Source organism: Dysidea avara, chromosome 3, assembly GCF_963678975.1.
Source record: "Dysidea avara chromosome 3, odDysAvar1.4, whole genome shotgun sequence".
Lineage (NCBI taxonomy): Eukaryota > Metazoa > Porifera > Demospongiae > Dictyoceratida > Dysideidae > Dysidea > Dysidea avara.
Genome location: NC_089274.1, coordinates 36,580,254 through 36,599,672, shown reverse-complemented (window position 1 = coordinate 36,599,672; position 19,419 = coordinate 36,580,254). Strand labels below are relative to the sequence as shown.

Below are 19,419 nucleotides of genomic sequence, written 5' to 3'. Positions count from 1 at the left end.
ATATCTCGGGAACGCTTGAAGCGGTTTCGCTCAAATTTGGAATGTGGAGTGCTGAAGGTGGAGGGAGTGTTCACAGCAAAAATCGTCTTGTTTCATCAAGGCAGCACAGAGCTACGGAGGTGCGAAAATTGCGTTTTCTTTCTTCCTGTCAATATACTCGCGGGTGTTACGCGCTGGCTTCTTGGACCGCACGACACACTACCGTGTGTCTTGATTGACTTATATTATAACAAAATGTATCAGGCATACGATCTACTTTCATGAATGAAAGCCAATTTATTGTCACGCCTACCAGACAAACCACTGAAGGGGTAAGCTGAATATTGAAATGCAAGTAGATTAATCATCTTAGAAAGCCTTTTAGTGGAACAGAATAGTTGGGATTAAAGCTTGTGTGATAACATGTGAAAACCAACTACCTGTAGATATAGTACAGTAACCCGATTAGAGCAGTCAACTACATGTTCTATTGGCATGCTTATGGTACATTTCATGCTGTAGAAAGTACAGTCACAAACAAGTCACCATGTAAATTGTTCAACTGTGTAACAAGTTATCTTGTAGAGACCTCAGCTATGTTTCAAGTTGCCGTGTAGAGAGTTCAGCTGCATTACAAGTCACCCAGCCAAGTATTCAGCTACTTACAAGTCACCTAGTAGAGAGCATTACAAGTAGACTTCAGCTACATTATAAATCATTCACAGGAAAATTTTCATAATTCCCGTGATGGGAATTATAAAGGGAATGCTACTATTCCCATCACTGATTCCCATTATGGGGAAAGTGGAACAATTCCCATCATGGGAAAGTTTTAAATTCCGATCATGTGTATAAGCAATTCCCATAATGGAAATACTAATTATTCCATTATGGGAATCCTTATTCCCATCATGGGTACATTGAAATTCCATAGCATTATTTCTATTCCCAACATGGGAATGGTGAAGTTCCCATTGCATAAATTCTATTCCCATCATGGGTATATTGAAGTTCCCGTACATTAATTTTATTCCCAAAGTGGGTATATTGAAATTCCCATTATGTAAATTCTATTCCCTTCGTGGGAATCGTAAAATTCCTAAATTGTATTCCCATCATGGGTATATTAAAATTCCCCTTATGTATAGTCTATTCCCATAATGTGTATATTGAAATTCCCATTTCGTAAGTTCTATTCCCATCATGGGTATATTAAAATTCCCGTTGTGTAAAGTCTATTCCCATAATGGGTATATTGAAATTCCCACAATGTATATTCTATTCCCATTATGGTAATGCTGAAATTCCCATTGCATAAATCCTGTTCCCATCATGGGTATATTAAAATTCTCCTTATGTAAAATCTATTCCCATAATGTGTATATTGAAATTCCCATTTCGTAAGTTCTATTCCCATCATGGGTATATTAAAATTTCCATTGTGTAAAGTCTATTCCCATAATGGGTATATTGAAATTCCCATTACATAAATTCTATTCCCACCATAGGTATGTAGGTAGGTTTCACTGTACACGAAATAGCAGATACGGAAGATAACTGTATAATATTATCATACATGTATATGTGAAGAGTACAATCATAGATTAGAACAATACGCATGTAATCAAACGTACAGCTAGTCTCTGAGTCAAAAAGATTCTATTTCCTTTAGTACATCCTCTCTACTTAGGTTATTAATATCGGCTTCATCTTTAACACTGACAACACCCTCTCTGAAGAGTAGGGAAGCAAGCGGAATTATTAGATCTTTTTTGTCACATTTAGAAAGGTTTTTCTTTTCCTCGCTGGTACAGTACAGTCTGGCAGCAGAATACAGTTGGGATCGTGACACATTCCTTATGTTGTTTATACTAAATGCACAGAAAATGACAGCTGTGGCACTCTGCTTAGTCAACTCTATAATTCAGAGAAAAACACAAAACAGACAGGATAATTTTTTGGTAAGTAATTGTTAATTATAATGTACATGATTATATCAAGTATTGTTATAATAATTGCTTAAAAATTATGTATCTACATGGTTGAAGTGAAACATAAACATGCAAATGTTTTCACTGGAGTTGATTTGCATTATGCAAAGTATAATATGCCAATGAAATTATTTAAGCACACATGTATCTACATAGACATACCAGGTGGCAATGTCCTGCCTGCAGTACTAGTGGGATTGTCAGACACCTTCTTACTCTTTCCTTTATTTGTACTCCCATTTGATTCCTCACTCTCCTCTTCACCAGAATCTGAGAATACATCACTGGGTATGACAACCTTAAGCTTGTCATGTGACAATGTCCTGCCTGCAGTACTAGTGGAAGTGTTGGACACCTTCTTACTCTTTCCTTCATTCTTACTCCCATTTGATTCCTCACTCTCCTCTTCACCAGAATCTGAGAATTTGTCACTGGGTATGACAACCTTACGCTTGTCATGTGACAATGTCCTGCCTGCAGTACTAGTGGGAGTGTTGGACACCTTCTTACTCTTTCCTTTTTTCTTGCTCCCATTTGATTCCTCACTCTCCTCTTTACCAGAATCTGAGAATTCGTCACTGGGTATGACAACCTTAAGCTTGTCATGTGAGTCATGGGTTTGTGAAGAAGACGCCTTATAATCATCAGGAAGAGTGGCCTTGCTGGTTGACAATTCTGCAACCCTTTGTTTTCCACTATCATTCTTTACTATTTCGTCAGCATGCTTAGTAGCAGATCCTTTTTCTTTCTTAACTCTTGACCTCTTTGCAGGTGGCTAATACAGTATAACAATATACAATATAAGTATAGCATGTGTAAAAGTATGCATGTGTTACAGTAATAGTGTGTTAATTTATTTTGTTTTATTATACAGCCCCCTGTACTGGAGAAATATATGCTACTGCACATATATGTGCAAGCATATATTATGGTAGAATGTGATTTACCTTTTCATAATCATAGCCCTGGTTAATCTACCTCTTCCTCTCACGGAGACAATCTTTAATGTGTTGTCTGATGGCCTCTTCACCAAAACCATCCATTGAATAGTCTTTTGCAAGCTCCTTTGCAAAAGCAGTGAGCTCTTCTTGCAATGCTTTATTGTTGCGGAAACTAGGAATATTATTTCCTGGCCACTTCTCTGCAGCCTTTGTGGACACCATGTTTCTCCTAGTAAATAATCAGCATAATTAGGTAATAGTACAGCCACTTGTACCACTAACTTCATCAAGTACATCCGTTTATCCACATCTTTCATACTTCTCATGGCATGCAATGTTAGTTTAGAATTGCGTGTTAGGTTTTTTCCTACTGGGTCTGCTTTTTGAGAATTTGAGGTTGCTGGGTTTGTGTCAGCTGAAGAGCTAGCTTGTGATCCAGCAATGAGTTTGCGAAGTAACAGCTGCTGCTTCAGAGTACAAAGACCACAAGAATTCAACATCTCCATAGTAGCACAGCTCCCAAGCATCAGTAAGGTTTCCCCATCAACTTCTTTCTCTAGGAGATGATGAAAAGACAAAGTAAATATAATTATATACACACACGTGCTAAATACAATATTGTTATTCACAAGTATGTTATATAAGACTTGTACAAGTAGCTTACAATTAAAATGCATGCTCACTATGTCCAAGATACAACTAAAACCAAACAATGTAACAAAATCACCACCATTTGACCAGTTAATGTTCCACCAAGAAACTTGGACAACTCTTCAATTCACCATACACACTATAGGGTACAGACTTAGGTTCATAGTTATAGGTTTTTCATTGGTCTTGTCCAGGGTTGCTAGCTAGCTTTATAGTCTGTATGATACTTGAGTAGAGGATTGCCAGAAGAATAACTAATTTTCAGGACCAGAATGAGACAAAATTGCTAGCAACTAGGCCATATAATAAGTGCTACAAATATATAGAGGCACAACAAAGACAGCATAGGTGACAACAAGTAATACATAGTTTGTGAAGTGTGAGCAAACAAAAATACCAACACCTGATATGTGTTTACGTACAGCAACTAATTCCATACCTTCAAAACGCTTCACAACATCATCACTGAAGTGCTCACTAGCCCATCGCGCTGTCTCCTCACAGGTCCAATTAGCGATTTCAGTCTCATTGCTCGCCATAGATAACGGTGATGAACAACGACGGACGGCTACAAATAACCAGGGCTCAGGTGGCAGACAGTAGCTAAACAGCTCAGGTTTTGTATTCAAAGTATCGTCCTACTTGTTTCTCGAAACCCTCGTCGAAAACAAACTCGTTAACAAATAGATCCTGGAGCAAATCACTTCTCACACAAATGAAAACGTGCGCCTCCGCGTTCAATGGATCCGATTGGATAAAGTTATCCATTACGCAATGCGCGCGCATAGTATTCCCTCCATTTACTTGCCGCGAAAAGAGTCGAATGGATGGATGGAGTAGAAGCGAAATTACTTGCTGTAACTGCGCAGCTTTGAGCTATATTCATGTCCACTGCCCTTGCTATCGGTGTAGAAAGAAAGCTGTTTCTAGGTCAGTAGAGTACCGCCATTGGAAGCAATCCAAATTGCTTTCCACAAGCCAGACTTCCACACTGGACATTGCTATGCTTAATCCCAATGATGTCAGTACGGAAGAAAGTCCTATTGGTGAGCCTTTCTACATTAGCTACCTATACAACTAGCATGTTGGGAGGTTGATACCGTAAGGCAAGAAAATTTCGCGGGGTTCAAATTTTCGAGGGTCCCCTTATAAAAAATTTACAGAAAACGTATTGAGATTGATGTCTAAGCCATGAACATTTGTTCCACGGAAATTACTGATTTAACCTCATTTTGGCATTCCTTGAAAAATTTTTGCCTTACAGTAATTTGCGTGAATGTGTAGCTACATGAACTTAAATCATAGGTGATGTAGAAATTAACAATATGGAAACAGAAATGGATGAAGTATGTAATGAGCAACCTGTATCAAGTAATGGGCAAAATAGTGGACTTGTTTGTGACAATGGGGCTGAGCACAATATAAGTGACCATAATATGACTGACGAGCTTGACAGAAATGATTGTGGATCAAATGAATCAACTACTCATAGTGATGATGCTGAAGTTGTACAGGCAGTACTGAAAGCTTTTGGACTTGCTGAAGAAATGAGTGCGTCACAGAAAAACTTGATGGAAATAATAGAATATGGACGTGACTTATACTGTCAAGGGATCACAGAAAAACTAAATAGGTGGCCAAAAAATTATGCAGCTTGCTTACAAGTTCTAAGAAATGCTGGTTACAAAGATCCAACCATATATCGGGTATGTTTGAATGAAGCTCACCCTAATTTATGGAGCTGCATTAAAGATCAAACTGCAAATTGTCAGTATTGTGGTCAACAAGGGTCTATAATGTATTATTACTTAAGCTTAGAAGACAAAATCAAAAGGTGGTGTTCAGATGAAGAATTTTGCTACAAGATGACAGCACATTGGAGGGAACGTGTGACATGGATGAACTCTGGATATTCAGACAGTCGGCTAATGAATGAGGCATGGCACGGAAAAAGGTAATAGCCATTGTTTTAAGATATATGAATTGTATGCATGCAAGTTGTCTGGTATAAAACTTGAAGACTCAAAACTTAGCCATGTGTTCCATTTTTAGGCCATTTTATCTATTGATTTAATTACCACATTAATTATTATACCTACTTTTAATAAATTTTGATAACTATGTTCTTTTTTGGATATATGTAACACAATTTTAGGTTTGCTGAATTGAGTTGGTTTTTAGACTTGCGTCAACAGTGGATGCTCCCATTTAGATGCACTTCTTGCAAGCATGTTATCAGTACTGATCACATCACCAAGAGTCTAGGCCAAGAAGGTTTTCATGGGCAAGCAATATCTCTGCTGTGTCCCCACTGCTGCAGTCGAGTTGAACATACACTTCATTATGCCACTGGTGACCCTCGTAATATAGCACTTATTGCATACTGGGATGGCTGGCAGCCATTTTCTACATCACTGAAGCATAGCTGCGGTATGAATTCTACTAGTTCAAGTGACAATATTTTGCAACCATAAAAATATTGTTTTTTTAGGATCTTTTGAAGTGCAAGTAGCTACAATGACTAAATTGGAGAGGTGCAAGGTTGATGAAGTGTATGTTTGTGGGTTTGTGCCGAGCTATGCTTTGCCCAATCGAGCACCATGGTCATTAGACCCATTTTTGGACCCACTCATTACAGAATTGGAAGATGCTTTTATTGATGGTATATATAATTATTATTAATAAAGGACATACATATTGTATATATACCAATTATTACACGTATAGGTATTTCAGTCAACTATTCTGCAACGATTGGGGGCATTGAAGTTGGACCTGCTGTAATTCGATGTATTTTACTATGTTGGACTGGTGACCATCCTGCCCAGTGTGAGGTTGGAAAGTTTTTAGGAACAGGTGGTGCACATCCTTGCAGACGTGATAAAGTAGAAGGTACTTAGTTTCACCTAGCTTATTATATCATCTTATTTAAGTAATGTAAGTATAGGAGCTCGATCCAGCAGTGGGAGCAACCAGTTGTACTACGGAAATTACCGTTTCCATTACCGTCATCAGTGGCTGCCAAGAACATTGGATGAGTCGCTGCCAGACATGGAAGAGGTTGATCAGGAAGATAGGGTAACTGTGAGACGTCAAAAGGCTAGCGAGAGTGGCTTCACAGGAACATCCATTTTGCACCGCCTCCATGTACTATACAATTTTAATATCTTGGAGGATTTTGTATTCGATGCAATGCACACTATCCTTTTGAGGAATATTAAAAGGCATCTGGATTATTACAAGGAGAATGGTTTTTTAAATGATAATGTTGAAAATGGTTTAGGCAATATTCCATGGACTGCAGGTACTTATAGAACTTTGATACATTAGAGAATAGTGGTGATGCACAGATATAAAATTGTTTATAGATATTTCTATCAACAGATAAAATAATATTTAATGGCCATACAAAAAATTAGATTGGTTACTTTTATGATGTCATTAAGTAAAATGAAAGCATCACTAGAGTATCTCAACTTTGGCTGACAAGTTTCTGTGTGCATGGATTTTTATCATCTAATTCAAAACTACACGTTTACTCAAACTATATGGCCTGTAGCTGTTTGTATATGTTTTTTTAGAATTGAAGGATGGACGTATACCAGAAGGTATCACACGAAGAATGGGGTTCTGGAAGGCTGAGGAATACTTAAAGTTCACATATCCAGCCTCAGAGCATATTCTTGGTGGAGTGCTGCCTGAACAACATTACAACACCTGGATTTTGATGGTCAGGATAGTTGAGCTTGTGTTTGGATGCTGCAGGAATGGGTGGACCCCAGAATTAGTGGAACTGTTGAAACAATTAATTTGGCGACATAATATTCTAACGGAGGAAGTCGAAGGGTTAGCTAATTGTACTATTTCCTTGCACAACCTCATCCATTTGCCTGATGATATTGTACGACATTCTAGCCCTGACAATTACTGGTGCTTTGTGTTTGAGCGAGCAGTACACAAGTATGTTGAGAAATCATCAAATAATAAAAATCTCGAGTATACATTTGCCAAGGCCGAATGTAGGAGGGAATTGTTAAAATTTTGCCAGTCTAGGTCATCTGAGGCAATTGAACAGCATCAACCTGGGAAGGTAATCAATTTTTCTTATATTTATAGTTATATTTATGTGTATTATGTATATTCCATTCAATTAGGTCAGGTAAACTTGATAACTTATCTCATTGCCCACAAAATTATTTTGGGATTCACATTCGGTCTAGGGCATTTTTCATTGTTCATTATTGAAGAAAGACTCCACAACACTACAACAAGAAGCTAACTGTTGCTATAAAGTACTCTAAATGTTAGTACCTCCATTTTAGCACCTTTGTTGAACTGCAGGGACATTTCATGTGCTGTAAAAATTAACGATAGTTAGCTCGAGCCAGCTTTCTTTATGTGCGCATTTAATATTAGCAATTTGAGGTTGTAGGGAGTGGGGATGAGAATAAGTAATCAAGTAAGTGAGTAAATGCACATATAAAAATATTTATCACTTAAAACACATTGTATTTACATATGCAAATACAATTATGTAGCTCCTTCATGCAAAATCTCTGGCTGAGGCAAGAAACAGGCATAAAACTGTCACTTTGCCAATATTACTTGGTGGGAAGAGGCAAATTTTAGTCAAGCCTTCTGACATTTTATCAGTTGGTGAAATCAGCTTTGTTGATAGTGATCAGGATAGGATTGCCACATCTTGTCGAAGCATGTTGATGAATGCTCATGGGGTTAATGGAACCTTATACAGAACTGGAGAGCATATATTATTGAAGAATGATGGTGAAGACTCTGTTGTCAAGGCAATTGAATACTTTGCCATTTACAATTCTGGACAGCATTACACATTAGTTAAGGGGAATGTATACCAACTTGATGGCCATGTACATAGTTACAGTGGCAGTTCAATTGTGCTGCCAACTACAATAAACAAAGTGTTCCCTACATCTAGTGTACTAAGAAAGGTCATGCTTTATCCCAATTCTGTAGATACTCCAGAATCATTTGTACTAATAGACCACTTAAGACCAACGCCTCCAATATGTGTAGATGATGTAATCGTTCCGGTATATCCAGAGGAAGGAGACATGCTTAACGTCAGAGGTGAAACTGATGAGATATGGTTTGCCCATGTATTGTCTAGTGATGAGAGAGCTAATTAAAACAAGCAAGGTACATTTTTATGTTGAAGACCCTCGTGTATCTAACAAATACATTCGAGAGAGCAGTGGAAGAATGTCAGTAGAGACAATACATTGGGATTCCATTATTCAGATTGCATCTGGGCAATGGCATGGTACATCTTGGCTTAAACTATAGAGTGATGATATGTACAATCTGAAGCTTATTTTTGTATGGTAATTAGCAATACCGTGACATGTAATCAAGTAATATGCTTATACTCTATCTTATTGCTACAGTTAAATTCTTATAATTATTAATTTGTATATGCACATATATATAGTATTAATAAATAAACTAAGCATTAATAAATAAACTAGTGTCCATTTGATTCTACTTGGGGTACTTAGAGATGATGAGTTACTCTCTAGAATTCCTATGGATATAATTACATGAAAATAACAAGGAGAAAACATCCTGACCACCTGGTAGACTCCTGTAAGCGTTTGAGCGTAAATCGGATGGTTGCAGGTTCGAGGCCACCTAGGTCCAGTCATCGATTTTTTCTCCTTTCTCCAACTTTTCAAACACCTTCTGTAGCTAAAGTCTTTGAGCAGGCTGTAGGACCAGGTGTCCTACAGACCTTCAGCACTTGTGCTGTAAAGCATTAATAAAAATATATATATATATAATATGTGTAGCTGAGAAACAAGACAATTTAATATAATTCACATCAAATTTAAACTATAACAACTTTCATAATATCAAACCTGTAACATTCACTGTCATGGTTCTGAGGATTCCCATGATGGGTATAGAACCAGTAATATATTTCCTCTTCATGGTTTTAAGAATTTCCCATGATGGGAATATAATCTGTATTGTTTTCCCTTCATGGGTTTCAGAATTCACATGGTGGGAACAGAACCTGCATTATTTCCCCTTCATGGGCTTGAGGATTTCCCTAGAATCTGTATTATTTCTCCATTACGGGTTTGAGAATTCCCATGATGGGAATAGAGCCTGTAATATTTCCCCTTCATGGGCTTAAGAATTCCCATGACGGCAATAGAACCTGTATTGTTTCCCTTCATGGGTTTGAGCATTCCCATGACGGGAATAGAACCTGTATTGTTTTCCCTTCACGGGTTGTAGAATTCCCATGATGGGAATATAATATGTATTGTTTTCCCTTTCATGGGTTTCATAATTCCCATGACGGGAATAGAATCTGTATTGTTTCCCCTTCATGGGTTTCAGAATTCACATGGTGGGAACAGAACCTGCATTATTTTCCCTTCATGGGTTTGAAGATTTCCCTAGAATCTGAATTATTTCCCCATTACGGGTTTGAGAATTCCCATGATGGGAGTAGAACCTGTAATATTTCCCCTTCATAGGCTTAAGAATTCCCATGACGGGAATAGAACCTGTATTGTTTTCCCTTCACGGGTTGTAGAATTCCCATGATGGGAATAAAACCTGTAATAATTTCCCTTCATGGGACTGAGGATTCCCATGACGGGAATGTTGAATTACTTTACTCCCTTCATGTGTATTCTCTATTCCCATTATGGGATTTTGTTGCCATGATGGGAATTAATAAATTCACACCCTAATCTGATATATATTCCCATGATGGGAAGTATTTTATCATGGGAATATTGTAAATCCATTGATGGGAATTTAAGATTTTTTCCTGTGATTCATGTAAAGAGTTTAGCTGAGAACTCTGCATTAACTATATTCAAACTATCCTTTCGGTTTATGATAAGATATTATTTTATTGCATCACTATTTTATAAAAAAATAGTTCAGATTAAAAATTACATGCATTTCATGGACTGGGAAGTGTTGTGCTTATTAGGAGCGTATACGCGAAGTAGAGCATGGCAGCTTTACCCCATTATTTTTTTCCTCCGGTGGAATGGGGAAAGCGGCCACTACCACCTATAAGCATTTGGCTCAATTACTCAGTGAGAAGTAGAGTTCCCCATATTCAGTGGTGATGGGCTGGCTCCGTTGCAGTTTGGGGTTCTCCTTGCTTCGCTCCTCCATCATGTGCATCCGTGGTTCTCAATCATGCTCTAAGTGTCCTGGTGTGCCCCCGGCAATAGATCTCGCCGTTGCAGAGGGGCATCTACCAGTCCACTAACATTCCCTGGGCTTCTGTAGGTTCTTTTAGGTGTCATTTCTGTAGGTAAATTCTTTCTTTTTCTTTTTATGTTGTTCTTCTAGCTTGTTTTCCATAGAGACATGTGGGTGGAAGGGAGTGCCATTAGGGCCGGAGGAAAAAATAAATAAATATTTCATGGACTGGACTCACGGACTGAACTGGAAACAGCTTTTAAACAATAATCCAGGCATTATCTATCTCTTGCAACAGTGGGGACACCACTATCAAGCTACGACTGCTGGTACTGCTCATCTTTACAACAGAGGCTCCAACTCTCACTCCTTAGGCGTGATTCTCACAATTTGGCCTTAAATCTCACACTCTCATGTCCAACATTTGTATTCTCACACCTACAATTTCTTCCTCACTCCAAGAATTTTCTATGACTAGCTATGCCTTTTACTTAATGTTTAGCAACTCAAAACTTAGCAGCATGCACTGGAATGCCGAGGCAGTCACATGATCTCTCGTTCAAATTATCTTTTGGCAGTCAGAACTCTCAATGGAAGTTGGTTGATTCCTTTTAGACAACAACTGAGATGGATTGTATAAGGACAGCAAACAGGGATACCTGCAAACAGTGTACTGGAACTTTGAAAGATCACTCAGAATCCAGGCAGGATATTATTGTAAACTTCAGTTGCAAGATAGCTACACTGATAGAAGCCAGGTAGTTTAACTGGCAAGACATCTCATAAATACACAAGATGATCATTAAAGTGTGTAGTCCATCTGATCATGTAATCCTGTCATGGTTGCCATGGTAATCATAATGAATTGCCACAATCGTAATGCATACCTAGCACAACACCTTTCAGTTATTGTATTGTACACTAGTAGCTAGTAATGCACAACTCCTCAATGATGTAACTATGTACAACCACTTTCAATTATAACTAGCACAAGGAGGCCATGCCATTATAATGTCATGAAATCCTTAAGTGCTAGTTATAATGTAACTTTGCTGAATTGTATGGTTGTGGCTGAAAGACTGCATCTCCATTGTTCACTTTGTGAGAAGTCTTATTCCCAAGAAAGATCCAAGGTTGGAGTCTCTGTTACAAGTCATGAAAGCAGCATGCACACTAATTAATTAGAATATATTTATGTTACACATGTACTAGTAGTGATAAAATGTGATTTATTTTATTGCTGGACAGACAGAATCACTGATATATCCAGGGGACCAGACCGGAGTAAGTTACAAAGATCAATAGTTACAGCAATAAATCATGCAATTTAACTAAAAACTGTTCAACAGTGGGAGATTTGTTTGTTTCAACAGGTAAGTTATTCCAATCATTTATTGTTCTAGCTGAGAAAAAAAGCTAAATTTGTGTGAATTATTTCTTACTGATGAAATGAAGTGGATGTTGGTGGCGTGTAGGATAGAAGGTGGTGGAAAAATATGGAGGAATTTTCAAGGCTGAATGATCATTAATAGAGTAATAGAACAATTTTAGTCTTAAAATCATACGTCGATGTGATACTGAAGGTCTTCAAGTATAGATGTAACACTACTATTCCAACAGTAGCCTCTATAGTGATAGAGGCTATTGTTGTAGCATAGATGTTTTCCTTTGTTGCATCAGTACTTAGCACTAGTGTTAGGGCTGTTGTGATGAGCTGCATAGCCCCATCACCTTGCTGATGCCACCTACTGCTAAGAATAATTACTGTTTCATTGCTACAGCCTTAACACTAGTGCTAAAGCATCAAAGAAAAACATCTACACTACAACAATAGCCTCTGTAACGCTTTATCACTGCTGGTACTAAGTATACTCTAATTAATTAGTGCATGCACTATCATGATTTGTAAGGAAGAGCATGCAGTACCTGTAGTTGTAGCTTGATAGTGGTGTCTCCAGTGTTGCAAGAGATGGATAATGCCTGGATTATTGTTTAAAAGCTGTTTCCGGCCCAGTCTGCAAGTCCATTCCTTCCATGAAATACATTAGGCCACATGTATTCTCTTTTTCCTACAATGAACAAGTAAAAGTTAGCCCCAATACCTCATTATGGCTGATGTTGGAACTTACAATTACAACTGATATCTATACCAAAAACAGCCAAGTTGTGAAAAAAGGGTGCAACCCCCAAAAAAGCCAGGATGAAAAACATTGTTGTAATGATGTTAATGTCAATCACTTTAATGATCACTCATCATTAAAAATGATTGACACTAGCATCATTGCAGCCATCCCTTGGCTTCACCTTTAATTTCATAACTTTTTTCGTCCTGGCCTTTTGGGGAGCCGTAACCTTTTTCACAGCGTGGCTGCTTTTGATATGGATTAAAGATGCAATCGATGTAATTACAGCTGATAACAATTGATATCATTATAGTTACTTTTCGACTATTTGCAAATTAAAAATCATTGGCCACATTGTTTGTCTTGACACTACTCTTATGATGTTGATGCAGTATCTATGTATGTACTTTTTTTCTGAAATGCAGTTGCTTGTCCTTCACTTACTGAACCTAAAAATGGAAAAGTAAATTGTCCACTGGGAGATGATGGAGTTACTTCCTATGAAGACACTTGTAGTTTCACATGTAACACTGGTTATGTGCTAACTGCTAGTGACACTAGGACCTGTCAGAGTGATGGGAGCTGGAGTGGTACTGAGACCATCTGTAGGAAAGGTAGAAAATGTGTGAATGCATTTTCAAATGTTGTGTTTATGTATGGTACTGTATTAAGGCACTAACAACAGCAGCTGATGTTTTTACTTGAGAAATTAGTTTAGTACAATCTCATTTGTAGTTCACATGTAGTATTGGTTATAACTTAAATAGTAATGACATATGGAGTTAACATGTTACGAAAGATGTAGAGCCAGTATGAAAATATGTTCAGATTCTTTATCCAGATATCTATGTGGGTGAGCGGCCATGTAAACACATGCTAAAGGGATTTGTAAATGTTTGAAATCTTGCATCTATTATGAAAAAAAAAATTACATGTATATTTTGGTATGTGATCATTATGTAGTTTTTCAACATTTCTATGTATTAAAGCATTTTCAAGATATTTCCTTAATTTCTAAAATAGGGCATTGCACTAATGTGACTAATTTGACATCAGTACATAATTCTGATATCACATAACTAGTTAAACCAAGCGTGTGCCCACAGCTGGCCAAAGGCCGACTGTGGGTGCGCGCCTGGTTTACTGAAATTTTTTTCGTAAAAGTGTGTGTGTGTGTACCTATCTACCTATTTATCTACCTATCTACATATCTACCTATCTATGTTTGTCCGTATACACCCATGTGAACAAAATCATTAAATAATGGTAAAAGCAGCTTTTACATAAGAAGTAAAAGCGAAATGAAGTCTGTATTAAACTTCTGCACAGGTGAACTTTGCTCTGAGGTGGTTTCTTTTCAGCGGACTGAAAAACGGGTGTAGCGACTTTCCTCAGACTTTGTAAATTACCTTCCCTTTGAGGTTTTCAGGCATTTAACAACTGGTGCAGGCCTCATACACTACCAGGAATAGCCTATTGCTTCGAGTTGAAATGGGGCATATCCCTTATGTACGCGAACGAAAACGAAGAGCAGCTTTGAGGCTTTGTTGAGAAAATTTGTGGGAAAAAACACAATAGTCAAACTATAAAACAGTTTAGAAGATACTTCTGTGTGTAATATGTTGGTAAAAGTGGTTGTTTAACAAGCGCTTCCTTAGCAGTGCATAACAACGTAATTAAACGAATTACGAAAATTTCATGGATTACGAAATACAAGAATTGGCTAGCAATATTATTGCACAACCCAAAACTACGCTATTGGTTAAAACAATAATATAGTTGGTTAACTCATAGTAGCATATACTATCCATGGCTAATTCCAGTTGAGTTAGCTAGCTGCATGGCGCCTGGTTTTTAGAAGTAGCACAACATCAACTTGTTACCTATCTAATATGAGAATATGTGTACCATTATTGTTAGATAAATCCATCCCCTAAGCAGCTGAAATGTGCAAAAATGGTGCCAATCCTGAAAAGTTGTAAAGTCAAAGGTAGATATGTTAGAATAATTGTTTGGAAGGTAAAAACAGAGGACCTGGGGACCCTGGACCCAGCAACCCTGGACCTGGACCAGGGACCCACAAGAACCCAACTTTTCTCTGGAATGATATTTTATCAACCTATAAACTTAATTTTGTACTAGCTTAATGAAGTCCTGTAAAAAGCAGGGTGCTTATGGGTCCCCAGTCCTTGGGTCCACTGTTTTTACCTGTGTGCCGGCATACGTATTTTCATAGTCTGTATAATTACATTTGAGGTTTTAAGTCAAGATCATATATGTAGTATGGAGTTGTTACATTTTTAAAGCAATAAAGTACTTATTGCTCATTACTATCAGCAAAGGTGATGCATTACAGCTGTAAAGTCAAGGTAACTAGTAAATATACTAGTATAAAACTATTTTTTTTTAAAAAGTATGGGAAACAGAGATTGCTGGAAAAAATAAAAGAAACATAAGTCAACCAATGAGCATGTTAAGCTGCTCTAGGACTACAATGGAATACGTCAAATGCTTTAAAACATAACACTTGAAATTGTTGGGAAAACAGCCCACCAAGCTATAACATCAATGGGTACCCAGTGTTTACTGGGGAAGCAAATGCCTAATCATCCTTGTCTCACTTAGCGGCGTTGGGGTCATTGTGGAACTTCAGGTTCTGCGACCTCTGTCCATGAGACCTGGCCTACAGATCACTAGCTCTGTCCCAGGAAGATTTGCCTGCACAAGGCTCGAGTGCCTGAGTGGTGCACAGACATCCCAGTGCTGGTTCGCTGGGTGGCAATAACTGTGTTTTGCATGACTACTGTAGGCTTTGCTTTGCATTGCTTTACATGTGTAGTTCTGTGATCACAATAGGTCAAGTAGGCAGTGGTATATGCAACATTGCTGCATTATAGGTAATCACAATAAGTAGAGATCATCTAGAGTATTTTTTTTTGCCAAAATCCTAATAGAACATCCAGTTAAATAAACATCACCTTAGAAAGCTCCCTCAACCACAAAAGAAACGTCACATGTTAATAAATCCATTAGTAAATATGAAATCAAAAGAAACCCTAAAGTATATTAGTAAAATACCACTTTTTTCATTATTATTACTAGGGCTGGGTCACGTACAACCAAGTACATACACTAATGTGACACTATGCATGAAGTGAAGTAGGATTCCATTGATAAAAAGGAGTGAAACAAGAAATATGAATGAAGGTAGCTAAATAAACATAGTAATATATGGGAATCCCTACTTTTGCATATTACAACTACCACCTGTTCAATGCTAAATTAGCGATTTCACACGTAACATTATAGCAATAACTACCATCATTCATATTTTCTTGTTTCACTACCTTTTTTCTGGAACTCTACAAAGTAATAACTTTTAAAACTACACTTACCATTTCCTGTTCACTTGATAATTATACTAGTGCACCTATTCCACCACAAGGTTGAAAGATGCTTTCCAAGGTGGTTTGTTGGTGTGTGTTCTATTAAGATTTTGCAAACAAAAAGTGTTAAAAATGGAATTCCAATTATGAACCCACTATTAATTTTTCTACTTTTACTGTATACATGCTGTTTATATTCAATAGAAGGACAACTTTGCATAGAAAATATTGATGTTCAGCAAATTGGTACACATGAAATGAGTGGTAACAGATTAGGAATTGTTCCGCATCTCAATTTCCATTGTAATGTCAGAATAACTGGAATCAGAATCAGATTATTACCTGATAAAGATAAGAATAATTACCCTTACATACAAGTATGGAGACCATTATCACAGGATTCAACAATTTATAGTAAAATTGCTCAAGTTCAAGTTGATAAAAGTCACATTGTTGAGTTAACTTATGTAGAAGCAATCATTCCTCTCACTGGTAATAACAGAATACTTGTTCAATCAGGAGATGTTATAGGATATTATCATCCACGTAATGCTCGATATAGAGTGAGGACCATAGAGACAGCTAAATATGTACTATATGAATTTACTGATGATGGTTCTACTGCTACATCAGTTAATCTTAAACATACCAGTGATCGCTATGGTCTACGTCAGCCATTAATCCATTTTGCACTTGGTGAGTATATACGTAGAATATTATTATGATTCTTTGTTTAGGTTTACTGTAATATAAGATGATATTTTGTTTATTACCAAGTGATTAGAACATACCCAAACTTATCTCCTTTATCATCTGTTCTGATACTTATAACCTCACTTTGTCCTTGTTGTAATTTGGCTTTACTTATGCTTAGTTTAACTTGGGTTAGTTAAGTAATGTAATGCTTTTGGATTACTTTTGCCTTTGACCACACAAAATTAGGCTTAAGAGTCAAACACTACTTTGTGTTGTAGGGTTGAAACTGGGTCCTTATTGCTGACTTGGATGACCTACTGTGCAGAATAAACCCGGATATTTCCTGGTTTACTTGAAATCAAGGCTCACGCTAAGAGCTATGTTTTGACCACTACACTAGTGAGAGTACATAATAAATAGCAAAGTGTCTAATTCCAATATCCACAAAAATGAGCAATTCTAGACTTTCCAATTTTACTACCGTAATTCGCTATATTTTCGTACAAAAAATTTTCGTGATAAAAATTTTTGTGTTAAAATATTTTCGTATAATTTACGTAAATGACTGCTCTATTAGAGTAGTTCAATCTTGTGTAAAAATTTCATGCAAGAAATTTTCGTACAAATTTTGCATACGAAAATTATTTTACAACGAAAAAACTAATTACGGTAGTAAATTTGTGTAAACAATCATGGAGTTAATGGCCTGTTAGCATGTTAAGGAAAAGCTGTACCAGGTACTGGAAAGCAGTTAATGAATACTCCAAGGCAATTTAGTAGTGATGCTCCTTCGACTGTGTTGTCACAAGTCAACATTTATCATGAACCACGATAGTGGGTTCATAATAGGGATCGCCCATGTTTTTTGCAAAAATCCTAATAGAACGCACACCTAAAAACCACCTTGAAAAGCGTCCTTCAACTCAAAACAACCCTCTGGTGGTTCTTTGCAATGAGTATAGGTCCACTAGTAAGTATCAAGTGAAAAGGAAACGGTATGTGTATTTCAGACAACACTGAAATTTGCCAGTTTGTTCATATTATTATTATTATTATTCATAATATTATTATTCTTTAACAGGCATAGCGAAGTTTGCAAGGAGAATCCTGGGATAAAAAGAAGCAAGGCTTGCTGAATGGATCATTGTGCACGTCCATGACCTATTTTTGATTTCGTTTTCGGATGGAAACAGCCCAAACCGGGCCGTCTCTTCTTGCCAAAGCTCTATTACGTTCGAGAAGCCATACAGGACCACGCTCAGAGTTACGTTTTTTGGTGTGCGCTACTTGTGGCTAATAGAATCCGTCTTTATTAAACTCAGTATAGGCCAGGAAGCTTAATCTGGGCTGATGACTTTGTTGCAAGGTGGTTTTTTTTCGCTCCATGATTATTGTACGTGGGTGGGTTATCCAGATTGATTAAATACTCTAATAGAGCAGTCACTTAAATACTCTAATAATGCAGTCAAGTGTATAATTACAATCCTTGCACTGAATTTGACAGCTATTAAAGGTACCAGTAATGTAAATTGCAGCTCATATTAGGAGACTCTCAGTCTGTATGCACATTGCAATTTGTTCAGTTTCATGTGTGTACTGAAATGTTGACAGTGTTACTATGCAGAATGCAAAATTACACTATTCACAATAGTCTTTATTATCAATAAAAGAAATCTCATAATCCATTACTGGATTAATTAAAAAGTACACAAACTAGATGACTTAAAAATTGGAAATTTTAAAATAAGAATAGGGATCGCTGAAAAAAGCCACAAAACAAGAAGGGATCGCTGGGGTGGTAATGTAAACCACAAATCCCTATTTTGACTCACTTCAAAATGACAGAGCATGTAACTAAAGATTTATGACAGAGTCAAAATAGGGATTTGTGGTTTACATTACCACCCCAGCGATTCCTTCTTGTTTTGTGGCTTTTTTCAGCGATCCTTATTCCCATTTTAAAATTTCCAATTTTAATTCATCTAGTGAATTCTATGACAGCAAAACAACAGCTCTGAAAACTACATCATATCAACTGGACAAGAAAGAATTTCTGAAAGATGACCAAGACAAGTTAGTGGCTTTCCCCCAAAAACTGTCTTTTGTGATGTGACATATGTTGATCGATGGCTGCAAAAGCGGATTCATATATGTCAGTTTTGCTGATTTACTTCACTCCAAGTGTTTGTGTCGAAGAACAACACCGCAGGAGTGCCACAGGAACAACTTCACTGACAAAACTGATTTGTTATAAAAATAATAAATTCTATACAAGCACAATTTATAGGTCCAGAAAAAGATTTTCTAGGAATCACTAGATCAGATATACAACGTTATAACTAAGCACACAGTAATTAATACAATTATGTAATCGTTCAGTACAACAATTATCCATCTGTCCCTGGGAATTATTCCATAGATCTAAGTACAGGTACGGTGT

At 37.1% G+C, this 19,419-nt stretch overlaps 2 protein-coding genes across 2 annotated transcripts in view; both read left to right on the top strand.

The window, feature by feature from the left end:
* Positions 1 to 19,419, top strand: part of LOC136248481 (sushi, von Willebrand factor type A, EGF and pentraxin domain-containing protein 1-like) — a 129,571-nt gene that overhangs the window by 50,537 nt on the left and 59,615 nt on the right. Inside the window, exons 14-15 of the mRNA XM_066040259.1 lie at positions 13,323 to 13,511; positions 16,488 to 16,979. Of these exons, the coding sequence (XP_065896331.1) occupies positions 13,323 to 13,511; positions 16,488 to 16,979 (681 nt within the window). The remainder of the gene's footprint in view (positions 1 to 13,322; positions 13,512 to 16,487; positions 16,980 to 19,419) is intronic.
* LOC136251617 (uncharacterized) lies at positions 4,888 to 9,009 on the top strand. Its single transcript, XM_066044075.1, has 7 exons — positions 4,888 to 5,516; positions 5,718 to 5,992; positions 6,054 to 6,224; positions 6,290 to 6,454; positions 6,510 to 6,866; positions 7,144 to 7,652; positions 8,101 to 9,009. The coding sequence occupies exons 1-7, from the start codon at positions 4,888 to 4,890 to the stop codon at positions 8,725 to 8,727; spliced, it is 2,733 nt and encodes a 910-aa protein (XP_065900147.1). The 3' UTR covers positions 8,728 to 9,009.